We start from the raw sequence: 13,953 nt of genomic DNA on the forward strand, positions 1-13,953 counted from the left end.
CTGGGACATGACAATAAAACTCTCTCTCTCTCTCTCTCTCTCTCTCTCTCTCTCTCTCTCTCTCTCTCTCTCTCTCTCTCTCTCCTCTCTCTCTCATCTCTCTCTCTCTCTCTCTCTCTCTCTTCTCTCTCCTCTTCTCTCTCTCTCTCTCTCTCTCCTCTCTCCTCTCTCTCTCTCTCTCTCCCCCCCTCCCTCTCCCTCTCACTCTCTCTCTATCCCCCCCCCCCCCCCACTCTCTCTTCCTCTCTCTCATTGCGTTAAAAAAACCTTCACATTCAAACGATCACACCACCTAAATTCTTCTTCTTTAACTTTTTAGGGGAGACCTGCACAAAATTAGCATATTAATATAAAGTTTTCATAAGTTGTCAAAACTCCCTTTAATTTTTTTTGAAAAACCTAACATGGGAATAAGACAAACTCCTGATTAGTCCCAATGATGCCATTCACATGATCTCAAATTGTTCCAGATTCCTGAGTGATTAAATTAAAAAATGTCAATTCAAAATTCAAGAGTGAAAAGCTGATGCAATTGAGATGCAGTGGAAAGCATTTGTGTGTACCTGGTTCATTATTTATTGGTTTTCTTTAGACTGAGTAGTTAAATGAATGGAGACAGAGATATTCCACTTTCCACTTATAGAGTCATGGAGTTATAGTCAGACAGCACGGAAACAGACCCTTCGGCAGGTAGATGGGACATGTTGACCAGTGTCACAAGTTGGGCCGAAGGGCCTCTTTACACACTGTGTAATTCTATGATTCTAAAATATGCTGGAGTAACTCAGCTGGGTCAGGCAGCATCTCTGGATAACAAGGATAGTAGCCTGAAGAAGGGTCCCGAACCGAAACGTCACCAACCCATGTTCTCCACAGATGCTGCCTGACATGTTGAGTTACTCCAGCACTCTGTGCCTATCTAAACCTAAACCAATGTAATTTTTGTTTTTAAAGGATAGGTAGTGGAGTGTTTTACTTAGTGTTAAGTAAGCCCATTGACCAAGCACATTTATTTATTTACTTATTGAATGTTAGACACAAGCTCATTGTCACGGGGCCTTGGAGACTGCGTTCAGAGTTACGTCAGTCTAGTTCTGCTGGGCATCTAGTTTCATACCAGGGCATCGGAAATGTCCTCGTTCTTCAGGGAACGGGGATTCCCCTCCGCCACCATAGATGAGGCTCACACCAGGGTCTCATCCATACCCCGCAACACTGCTCTCTCTCCCCATCCCCGCACACGCAACAAGGGCAGAGTCCCTCTGGTCCTCACCTTTCACCCCACCAGCCGGCAAATACAACACATAATCCTCCGCCATTTCCGCCACCTCCAACGTGACCCCACCACTCGCCACATCTTCCCATCTCCCCCCATGTCTGCCTTCCGCAAAGACCGCTCCCTCCGCAACTCCCTCGTCAATTCTTCCCTTCCCTCCCGCACCACCCCCTCCCCGGGCACTTTCCGTTGCAACCGCAAGAAATGCAACACCTGTCCCTTCACCTCCCCCCTCGACTCCATTCAAGGTCCCAAGCAGTCGTTCCAGGTGCGACAAAGGTTCACCTGTATCTCCTCCAACCTCATCTACTGCATCCGCTGCTCTAGATGTCAGCTAATTTACATCGGTGAGACCAAGCGTAGGTTGGGCGACCGTTTCGCCGAACACCTCCGCTCGGTCCGCCTTAACCTACATGACCTCCCGGTGGCTCAGCACTTCAACTCCCCCTCCCATTCCCAATCCGACCTCTCTGTCCTGGGTCTCCTCCATTGCCAGAGTGAGCAACAGCGGAAATTGGAGGAACAGCACCTCATATTCCGTCTGGGGTCCTTGCGCCCCTATGGCATCAACATTGAATTCCCCCAATTTGGCTAGCCTGTGCTGTCCCCTCCCCTTCCTTCACCCTCTAGCTGTCTCCTCCCACCCTCCCATCCGCCCGCCCTCGGGCTCCTCCTCTTCCCCTTTTTCCTTCTTTCTTTCCCCACCCCCCATCAGTCTGAAGAAGGGTTTCGGCCCGAAACGTCGCCTATTTCCTCCGCTCCATAGATGCTGCTGCACCCGCTGAGTTCCTCCAGCAATTTTGTGTACCCTAGTTCTGCTGTGCCTTGTGTTTGTGAAAACTCAGCTGCACCAATGTCTGATGAGAGTTCCACTTGAGTACAAACAATTAATAAAAATATTGCACACTTTAGCAGCATGTGCCAACACCCCTGTGACCTTCGATCCAGGGCAAGTATATTATGGTTCAAGTGTTAGTGTGCTGGTCTCCACAATTAAATCCCTTGTCATTCCAATTGAAAACCTTTTCTGCTTCATGCATCTCAAATGATGAAACCTTTCCAAATGCTGGGCTTCTAAATATGTGCTGGGTAGCATTACAAATTCCCGTCTCTGAAAATGGTGCATTACAATGCTGAGAACTATAATAATAATAATACATTTTATTTATGGGCGCCTTTCAAGAGTCTCAAGGACACCTATGTTCTATGTTCTTTGTTCTGCACTGTCCACCTTCCCCACTGCTATACCCGTTGTACTTGATTTTGACTTGATTGTGTTTATGCAGAGTATTCTCTGATCTGTCTAGATAGCACGCAACACAAAGCTTTCCACTGTACCTCGGTACACGTGACAATAATAAAACCTAAACAGAAACCTGAACCTAAAGGAAAGAATCTTGATGCCTTGTGCCAGGAATTAGTGTAACCTGACTCATTGCCACGACATACAAACATTCCACAAATAAATCATTGATTTCTCTAACTTCAGGTAATCCTTGCATCCCCTCTCTCCCCGCTCCACCCCCACCCTGTTCACTGTCTTCCTGGAGAGTCTCATTGTCTGTAACTGGTTTTCACCGGGCCCACAGCTAACAATGGCCTGTTTCCATTATCATCGCTACTCTTTTGCATATCTTTCATTCATTTGTTCCATATCTCTCTCTCGGTATCACCGTCTATACCTCTAGTTTCATTTACACCTGACGCTCAGCCTGAAGAATAGTCTCCACCCGAAACATCACCTATTCCTTTTCTCCAAAGATGTTGTCTGACTCGCTGAGGTACTCCGGCTTTTTGTGTCTGTCTTTGTTTCAAACCTACATCTGCAGTTCCTTCCTAATCATTTTTGGTGCTGCCTATCATGCTTTAATTCTAAATATTGGATTTCTCATATCATATTTTAAATGTTGAATATAATATGGTATTAGAATATTAAAATAATTACACTCTGAAAAGTATTCAGTTAAAGAGCATAAAACATAAAGTAAACATGGTGGAACTCATTGGGCCAGGCAGTTTCTGTGGAGGAAATGGACAGATGATATTTCGGGTTGGGACCTTCTTCAGACTGAATCATCACCTATCTGTTCCCTCCACAGATACCGCCTGACCTGCTGAGTTCTCCAGCACTTTGTGCTTTGCTCTTTAACTGATGTACTTTTCATACTATAAAGTATCATTTCATTAACCTAAGTGTCTTTTATGCGATGTTTAAATCTAATATTTAAAAATAAAGCATGATAGGAGACACCAAGATTTTTGTTCAAGATTACACCGTCTGCAGTTCCTTGTGTCTGTAGATATTTAAAAAACAGAGTCCACTTTGTCAGCTTACATTTACGGTTAGAGATCACAGAACAGGGTGGCAGAATGGCCAAAAGACGAAGGAGCAGAATCAGGCCATTCAACCCATCGAGTCTACTCTGTCATTCAATCATGGCGGATCTATTTTCCCTCTCAACCCCATTCTCCTGCCTTCTCCCCGTAACCTTCCTAATCAAGAACCTGTCAATCTCTGCTTTAAAAATACCCATTGACTTGGCCTCCACTGCCGACTGTGGCAATGAATTCCACAAATTCACCACCCTCTGGCTAAAGAAATTCCTCCTCATCCCCTCTTCTCTACTTTGAGACAATAATGCACCATGTAGATTCATGGAAAAAGGTTCAGTGCAGATTTAGACTTTACACTTCCGAGATACAGCGGAAACAGGCCCTTTGGCCCATTGCCAACCAGCAATCACCCCATACACTGACACTATCCTACACACTAGGGATTTATTTTACCAAAGCCAATTAACTTGCAATTCTGTATATCTTTGGAGTGTGGGAGGAAACCAGAGGACCCGTAGGAAACCCATGCGATTGCAGCGAGAACGTACAAACTCCGTACAGACAGCACTTGAGGTCAGGATGGAAGCTGGGTCTCCAGTACTGTGAGGCAGCAAGTCTACCTCTGCATCATTATACCTGCAGCTCTGTGTAAAACATTGTAGATTCCTGCATTTACACACCACAAAGAATTTGAAAAGGATGTGTTGTTGAAAGGTCGTCAAATTGAGATGTAATTCTGCAAACACTTACTCCCACCTTCCTGCTTGTTGGAGCTCTTACACATAGAAGGGAACATGGGTCCTTGTGTGAGGTTATAACACGCCCCTGAGCACGGTAATCTTAAATAATGGGAAAATCTACCATCCTTCCGTACAAATTTGATTTAATCTTGGACATGAATGAAAAGAGAAAGGAAAATTGTACCACAACAATTGTTCCACAAAATCTGTTTCTTGTTAAATGATTTATTGGCATTCCGTTTTCTCCAGAGTGAAAGAAAAATCTGTTTGAAATTATTGTTTAAGGTGAAAGATTGAATAAGAACCCGAGGGGCAACTTTTTTACTCAGAGGGTGGTGGGTATATGGAACGAACTGCCAGAGCAGGTAGTTGAGGCAGGTACTCTATAACAGCATGGGAAAGACAATTGGACAATTGGCAATGCTGGCTCGAAGGGCTGAATGGCCTACTCCTGTACCTATTGTCTATTGTCTATTGGACGGGTACATGTTTAGGAAAGGTTTGGGGGAATATGGGCTAAATGTGGGCAGGTGGGACTAGTTTAGACGGGGCACCTTGGTCTGCATGGATGAGTTAGGCTGAAGGACCTGTTTGCATGCTGTATGACTATGACAATCTTAAAAATCGAAATCTGTAGATGCTGCAATTCTGAAATACGGCGGAAATGTTGGAAACACTAACTGCATCTGTGGAGAGAGAAATAAAGTTCTGATGAAGACCCAATACCAATATCAATCACAGAAACCATGTCGCAAAAATCCTTCTGTTTTCCCAGTGGTGGTATAAATTCTGTAATATAACATCACACTGAATATGATTCCATGTATCGACCACTCTACCTTCATTCAATACCTCTCCATCTATCTAGAAATAAAATCAAGAGGTTTTATCTGGTGACTGCATAGTGGCGCGGCGGGTAGAGCTGCTGCCTCACAGCGCCAGAGACCCGGGTTCGATCCTGGCCTCAGTTGCTCTGTGGGTGTGGAGTTTGCACGTTCTCCCTGTGACTGCATGGGTTTCCTCCGGTTGCTCCGGTTTCCAAACACATCCAAAAGATGTGTCGGTTTGTAGGTTAAATGCCCCCTGTAAATTGTCCCGAGTCTGTAGGGAGTGGATGAGAAAGTGGGATAACATAGAACTAGTGTGAACGTGTGATCGATGGTCAGCGTGAACTCGGTGGGCCAATGGGCCTGTTACCATGATGTATCTCTAAATCTAAAAATGAACGAAAACATATTAAGTTCAGATTTAGTTTAGAGATACAGCGCTGAAACAGGCCCTTCGGCCCACCGGGTCCGCACTGACTAGCGATCCCCGCACATTAACACTAGGGACAATTTTTACATTCACCAAGCCAATTAACCACCGAAGATCTCGGAGAAAACCCACGCGGTCACGGGAAGAAAGTTCAAGCTCTGTACAGACAGCACCCGTAGTTGGGATCGAACCCGGGTCTCCGGCGCTGCATTCACTGTGAGGCAGCAACTCTACCGCTGTGCCACCATGACCGCCCACTGTAGATTACATATGTATGGATAATGCTTGTTGATCAAATATTGTCACCATTGTGTCAGTTTTAAACTGCTGTAGATCTGGAGGCTCTATGACTTTAGCAACACTCTGACCAAGTCTCTGTCACAAAGCACCAACTGTTGTTCATTACAATGAGTATCTTTAAAATCATTATAACTACATTATTGCTCGGGATCTTGCAGGGAAGTAGCAAGCTCAAGACTTGCTGCTCTCCCCAAAACAAGTCTCCATTTTAAGTTGGTTCGATTAAAGAGGACTTAGTTTGACAATGTCCAGTTTTGTGGACAATGTGGATGGAGTGATTGGCTACAGTAATAAAACTTGGACATAATCGGACTTCTTACCTGAGAAATTACCGACACTGTACTGAAAACCTAGACATAGAGTCTTACAGTGTGGAAACAGGTCCTTTGACCCAATTTGCCCACGGCGACCAACATGCCCCATCTACACTAGTCCAACCTGTCTGCGTTTGGCCAACATCTCTCTAAACCTGATCTATCCATACACTGTCTAAATGATAGCGATAGTCCCTGCCTCAACTAACTACGGCAGCTCGTTCCATATACCCACCACCTGTTGTGGAAAAAAAAGTTACCGCTCATGTTCTTATTACATTTTCCCCCTCACCTTAACCCTATGTCCTCTGGTTCCCGATTTCCCTGCCCTGGGCAAGTGACTATGTACATTTGCCCGATCCATTCCTCTCATGTTTCTGTACATCTCTACAAGATTACCCCTCATCCTCCTGCACTCCAAGGAGTAGAGTCCTAGCCTACTCAACCCCTCCTTATAGCTCAGGCCCTTGGGTCCTGGCAACATCCTCTTAAATCTTCTCTGTACCCTTTCCAGCTGGACAACCTCTTACCTATAACATGGTGTCCAGATCAAAATCGTCTTCAACTGCAAGGATCTGCTCAGCAAGAATTGCGACCAAATTCCTCGTTTCTTTGCTGAATATTCTTCTCCCTTGCTGGCTACTGTGTTCTGTAAGCCGTCCCCAGGAGAATTGTTCGTGTATAGCAGGGTTAAGCCTTTACATCCTTATATTAATGATTTCAACATTTTTCACTTGGCAGTCTCCTTTAACGGGAAGACTTTAATGATAAAAAGAAACATGCGGTAGCTACTTAACTCCATAAGGTTGTGCCTCACTGTTATGAACCTGTTGCTTAGAGTAAAATAAATGTATAATTGCATTGAATCTTTATTTTCAGCAGCTTTTTAAAAACAAATACGTAAGTTAAAAGCTGCAGAAACAAAACAGCCTGTTACTGAGAATAAAAATAATAGAAATCTATAATGAGCTGTTGAAATTTGGCCCCAAATTAATTGCCTAAGTGGCAGATTGTAAAAATTGGTTGAGTTATAATTCTTGTAGCATCTATGCAGTCAGAGGATGCTGTATGATTTTTGATTTGGGTTTAGGTTTATTATTGTCACAAGGTACAGTGAAAAGCATTTGTTTCTAATCAAATCAGGTAATACTATATATCAGGGACGTGCGGGCAGGGGAGGCAGGGGAGGCAGAGCCTCACCTGTCATACTCCCAATGAAAATAGCTGTTAAGAAAAGTAAAGAAAAATAATAATAAAATAAAATAAATATAAAGATTTTTCCACTGATCTGTTATAAATGTCGTTTCTATATGAATCCAATCATTTTTTATAATCAAAATCACCAAATCTGTGCAGCTCCGCTGCAAATACAGGGAGAGATGAGAGGTGAGGCAGCGACGAGCTGAGCCTCACCTCTGATTGCGCAACTCCTCAGAAACTGAATGGAACGCGGGCAATAAGCGTGTGCCTGTTACTTTCTCTCTGTATGTCACCAATGTAATGTTTGTAAACCCCTTCATTACATGTCCTCACCGTCCATAGTCTAGGTAACTTATTTCACCTATAAATATATTAAATTGAGGCTCGCTGGTCTCTTCATAAAACTGCAATGAAAAAGCAGCAGGGGAGGCAGCTATCACGTCTGCCTCACTGAGGGGGCGTGTCTTGAGCCCAGTGGAGGGAGAGCGAGCGCCAATTATGTAGGCTCACGTAGGCTGCCTTACTCTCCCTCCACATTAGCTAGTTAGCTGCGGGCGGCGCTGACTCGTTGATTCGTTGATAAGCTCTCAATTGGGCCCCACGCTGGAGTAATCTACTCTTGGCTCAGGACCCCGACATCCACTCCCACCGCCAGCCCTCATCCTCCCTTCTCTCCTTCCCTTCCCTCCCTCCCTTCTCTCCTTCCCTCTCCTTCCTCCTTCTTCTCTCCTTCCCTCTCTCTTTCTCTCCTTCCCTCCCTCTTTCTCTCCTTCCCTCCCTCTTTCTCTCCTTCCCTCCCTCCCTTCTTTCTCTACTTCCCTCCCTCCCTTCTCTCGCTCCCTCCCTTCTCTTCTTTCCTCACAAACACATCACGCCCAGAAAACTAACACAGACACATCATGCACAGACAACTAACACACACACACACACACACAACTAAGTTAGGATGGGGTAGAAGCCAGTGCCTCCCCAGCCATTGACCTCATCGCACGTCACTGCTATATATGGGCACCAATTCCCTGCACTAACCCCGTATCTCTTTGTAAATTCAATATCCAAAAATCAATTGAATATGCTCATCACTGAGCCTGCACACTCATCTTCTGTAGAGACTTCCAATTCTTTACTAACCCCCAGATGAAGAACCTATTGAGATACATTGGAGGGCCAGTCTCTCACTCTGAGACGGTGACTCCTGGTTATATACAGCCTCGTCTCTCCTACTTCACTGTCCTTTAAGTTTGTTAAACGTTTCAATGAGATCACCTCTCATTTTTCTGAACACCATACATAGCTGCAAACAACGACTCGACTTCCTCAGAAAACCAAGGAAGTTTGGCATGTCTCTAACGACTCTTACCAACTTCTACAGATTCATTGTAGAAAGCATACTGTTGCATACTTAAAGCATCACAGCTTGGTTTGCGAAGAGCTCTGCCCAAGACCGTGAGAAATTGCAGAGAATTGCAGAAGCAGCCCAGTCCATCACTCAGACCAGACTCCCCACTATTGACTCCATCTACACTTCACTCTGCCTCAGAATAGCAGCAAATGTAATCAAGGACCATTCCCACCCTCATCATTCCTCCTTTTCCCCACTCTCCCGTTGGGCTGAAGATACAAAATCTTGAACGCACATATCAGCAGATTTAGGAACAGCTTTTCCCCCTCTGTTATCAGGCCAGTGAATGGTTCTCCCATAAACTAGGCTGTAGAAGGTAGACAAAATTGCTGGAGAAACACAGCGGGTGCGGCAGCATCTATGGAGCGAAGGAAATAGGCAACGTTTCGGGCCGAAACCCTTCTTCAGACCCTATCTTCGATTGTCTACCTTCGATTTTCCAGCATCTGCAGTTCCTTCTTGAACAACTAGGATGTAGTCCCTATCTTCCAACCTACCTCATTGTGAACATTGCACTTTTTCTCTGTAATTGTAATGCGACAATATTGTAAATTAAATTTGCTCTCCGGTATTTTTCTCTTTGCACTAGTTGTTGTGCTTGTGTTTGCTTTGATTCTACTCGTGTACGGTGTGATTTGATTCTACAAACAAGCTTGTAACTGTATTGGCGTACACGAGACAATAATAAATCCATGCCACGACCAATATTGTTCCAGTCACTATGCCTGATTACATTCAAGCCATCCGCAGTGTACAGAAACATTTATTGCAAGATAAAGTCTGATTAAAGATCGATGGTCTCCAATGAGGTAGATGGTAGATGAAGTAAGGGCAGCACGGTGGCGCAGCGGTAGAGTTGCTGCCTTACAGTGCCAGAGACCCAGGTTCGATCCTGGCTATGGGTGCTGTCTGTACAGAGTTTGGCCGTTCTCCCATGGACCTGCGTGGGTTTTCCCCGGGATCTCCGGTTTCATCCCACACTCCAAAGACGTACAGGTTTGTAGCTTAATTGCCTTGATATAATTGTAAATTGTCGCTAGTGTGTGTAGGATAGTGTTAATGTGCTGGGATTGTTTGTTGGCGTGGACTTGGTGAGCTGAAGGGCCTGTTTCCGCACTGTATCTCTAAGCTAAACTAATCAAAACTGCTCTCCAGTTGGTCAGAGGACAGTTGCCTGATGTAATTAAATATTTTTTCCAATAAAGAATCAGCTACTGTTTACCTTCTTAATAGCTGGCATCCACATGGTTATACAATGCAAGATCTTCCCTGGTGCATTGGCACCTGGATGCACTGGTGATAGCAGAGGTTAAAGGAGTAAAAATATCAACCAAGGTGTTCCCTCGTCAATGCTGTCCAGTGGCTGTGGCTGGAAGTTCATTAGTTCATTGGTCATGAGAGCAGAAGAAGGCCATTCAGACCATCACGTCTACTCCGCCATACTATCATGACTGATCTATCGAGGAACACCCATCTCACGAGACGTCAGACAGTGAAAGGGTTTACTGAAACGCACATACGCACCAGATCAAAGATTTGGTGACATTTGTAAATGTGCTTGCTGGACAAAGGATCTTTATAATCCTTCCCTCAAATTAAATCTCACGTTAATCTGGGACCACGTGCTTGTGCAAACTGTGGCCTGATTACAACACTCACGGAGGGTCTGTAACTGGGCTGTGTCTGATCGGTGTCTGTTTGCCGCATACAGGATCTCGCTGGAAGTCCATGTCCAACCAAGAGAAGCAGCCGTATTACGAGGAGCAAGCGAGACTCAGTAAGATGCATCTGGAGAAATATCCCAACTACAAGTACAAGCCCAGACCCAAGCGCACATGCATTGTGGACGGCAAGAAGCTGCGCATTGGTGAATACAAGCAACTGATGAGGAATCGCAGGCAGGAGATGAGACAGTTCTTCACCGTAGGGTATGTGTTTATGATTTATCAATATAAGCATTTCATAAATTCTTAAATTCATGTTATAGAAGCAATTCTATAGAGACCATTCAGTGCATTCAATCATGGCCGATCTATCTTTCCCTCTAAACCCCATTCTCCTCCCCATAACCATTGATCCCATTATCACCATATAGAAACATAGAAATTAGGTGCAGGAGTAGGCCATTCGGCCCTTCGAGCCTGCACCGCCATTCAATATGATCATGGCTGATCATCCAACTCAGTATCCCGTACCTGCCTTCTCTCCATACCCCCTGGTCCCTTTAGCCACAAGGGCCACATCTAACTCCCTCTTAAATATAGCCAATGAACTGGCCTCAACTACCCTCTGTGGCAGAGAGTTCCAGAGATTCACCACTCTCTGTGTGAAAAAAGTTTTTCTCATCTCGGTTTTAAAGGATTTCCCCCTTATCCTTAAGCTGTGACCCCTTGTCCTGGACTTCCCCAACATCGGGAACAATCTTCCTGCATCTAGCCTGTCCAACCCCTTAAGAACTTTGTAAGTTTCTATAAGATCCCCTCTCAATCTCCTAAATTCTAGAGAGTATAAACCGAGTCTATCCAGTCTTTCTTCATAAGACAGTCCTGACATCCCAGGAATCAGTCTGGTGAACCTTCTCTGCACTCCCTCTATGGCAATAATGTCCTTCCTCAGATTTGGAGACCAAAACTGTACGCAATACTCCAGGTGTGGTCTCCCCAAGACCCTGTACAACTGCAGTAGAACCTCCCTGCTCCTATACTCAAATCCTTTTGCTGTGAAAGCTAACATACCATTCGCTTTCTTCACTGCCTGCTGCACCTGCATGCCTACTTTCAATGTCTGGCGTACCATGACACCCAGGTCTCGCTGCATCTCCCCTTTTCCTAATCGGCCACCATTTAGATAATAATCTGCTTTCCTGTTTTTGCCACCAAAATGGATAACCTCACATTTATCCACATTATACTGCATCTGCCAAACATTTCCCCACTCACCCAGCCTATCCAAGTCACCTTGCAGTCTCCTAGCATCCTCCTCACAGCTAACACTGCCCCCCAGCTTAGTGTCATCCGCAAACTTGGAGATATTGCCTTCAATTCCCTCATCCAGATCATTAATATATATTGTAAATAGCTGGGGTCCCAGCACTGAGCCTTGCGGTACCCCACTAGTCACTGCCTGTCATTGTGAAAAGGACCCGTTTACTCCTACTCTTTGCTTCCTGTTTGCCAGCCAGTTCTCTATCCACATCAATACTGAACCCCCAATGCCGTGTGCTTTAAGTTTGTATACTAATCTCTTATATAGGTAGTTGGAGAATTCAATGTCCAAGAATAATATGAGGTGCTGTTCCTCCATCACTCTGGCAATGGAGATATCTTAGGTCATAAGTGATAGGAACCGAATTAGGCCATTCGGCCCATCGTCTACTACACCATTCAATCATGGCTGATTAATCTCTCCCTCTCAACTCCATTCTCCTGCCTACTCCTCGTATCCCCTGGCACCCTTACTAATTGAGAGTCTGCCAATCTCCGCATAAAAAATACCCATTGACTTGGCCTCCACTGCCATCTGTGGCAATGAATTCCACAGATTCACTACCCTCTGGCTGAATAAATTCCTCTGCACCTTGTCCTGGGATTCTGAAAGATTGTTATGGAAGAGGCTGGTGTTTATGGAACATTGAACATAGAACAGCACAGCACAGGAACAGGTCCTTCAGCCCACAATGTCCGTGCCAAACATGATGCCAAGACCAACTTTTATCTGCCTGCCTAGATTAAAAAATCCCTCCATTCCCTGCATATTCATGTGTCTTTCTATAAGTCTCTTAAAAACCAGTATGGTATCTGCCTCCACCACCATGTTCCAGGCACCCACCTGCCTCGGTGTTCAAAATAAGACCAGCGCCAGCGGTTCCTTGTTGCACTGTGTTAATCCACGGGTTGACCTGCGCTCGTGTAATGCTCCAGTGTACCTCTGTGCCACAGGCAGCAGCCCCAGATCCCCATCACCACGGCGGCAGGTGTGGTCTACCCCAGCGCCATCTCCATGGCGGCGCCCGCCGCTTCGCCGCAGCTGACATCCGAGTATTCCAGTGAGTCCGGCAGCCCCGAGCCCAGCATTGCCGTCATCCAGAGCACTTACAGCATGAAGACGGAGAGCAGCAACCTGCCCACCAGCGAGATGACTAACGGCGAGGAGGAGGTGGAGATGTACGAGGACTTTGAGGATGATCAGAAATCAGACTATAGCAGTGACAATGAGAATCAGGAGGCCATCAGTGCCAACTGAACTACAGCTGCAATCAGACGCTGACTCTGATCAAAAAAAAGTTATTGTTGAGCTTGCATGTGTGGTCCTACAGACTCATCAACAATGGTCTTAACTGTTACTTAATGTGTGAAGCATTCTGATTTGTTTTTTTTTAACGTATCATGGACATTTTACATTACTGGCTACAGCCTGAAAACAAAAAAAAAACAAATGAAAACATCAGGACTTGAAAGTTGTTGCTTAATATAAATTCATAGCTATCTGGCAGTCTTAATTTTAATTTAGCTTTCTCTTCTGTGAGCTTTTATTTTTTCCAGTGCTTTGGTTACTTTTTTTCGTAAGGGTCGGGGGGGGGGGATTATAACCTCACTCAGGTATGCTGTGCCAACCAGCAACTTGTCAATGTGTTTTTAATCTGAACTATTTAAAATAATTTAAATTTCGTAGTTCTCAACAACAAAAAACCCAGAAAGTTGGGTAGGGGATCGGGGTGGGGAACCAACATTAAAGATGACAACACGCACAAAAAGTATCACGTCAATCAATGTGCCAGGCCTTGGCTGGCTTTCTTGACATCTTTTTGTTTTGTTTTTCTTTTTTGATTTGCATCTTGTACAGTTTGTGGAAAAAAAGAAGAAAAGTGCCAAGCATCTAATGACATTGAACTCTTAAAACACTTTGAAAAGTCTTACTTGGGAGTCACTGCAAAAGTCTTAGACAATTGTCTGCGATTTAGTGAGGAGATGTGGTAACGCCTACAGGATGGGTTTCCATCCAGACAACAGTGAAGTTACTCAGGAAAATGGAGAAAGGATTTTTGTTTATTGCAACCTGCCGCAGTGCATGTGTCCCGTGATTTTGTTTGGGACACGTGTTGTGCCACGAATAAGGTGTTCAACAGTTATT

At 44.9% G+C, this 13,953-nt stretch overlaps 1 protein-coding gene across 8 annotated transcripts in view; it reads left to right on the plus strand.

Annotated features, from left to right (window-relative positions):
• Positions 1–13,671, plus strand: part of sox6 (SRY-box transcription factor 6) — a 651,687-nt gene extending 638,016 nt beyond the window's left edge. For all 8 annotated transcript variants that reach the window (XM_033038493.1, XM_033038492.1, XM_033038491.1 and 5 more), the window contains 2 exons: positions 10,535–10,751; positions 12,762–13,671. In XM_033038493.1, the coding sequence (XP_032894384.1) occupies positions 10,535–10,751; positions 12,762–13,065 (521 nt within the window). In that variant the 3' untranslated portion in view covers positions 13,066–13,671. The remainder of the gene's footprint in view (positions 1–10,534; positions 10,752–12,761) is intronic.
• Positions 13,672–13,953: the final 282 nt, after the last annotated feature.

The sequence above is a fragment of the Amblyraja radiata genome, chromosome 20 (assembly GCF_010909765.2).
Source record: "Amblyraja radiata isolate CabotCenter1 chromosome 20, sAmbRad1.1.pri, whole genome shotgun sequence".
In the NCBI taxonomy this organism is placed as follows: domain Eukaryota; kingdom Metazoa; phylum Chordata; class Chondrichthyes; order Rajiformes; family Rajidae; genus Amblyraja; species Amblyraja radiata.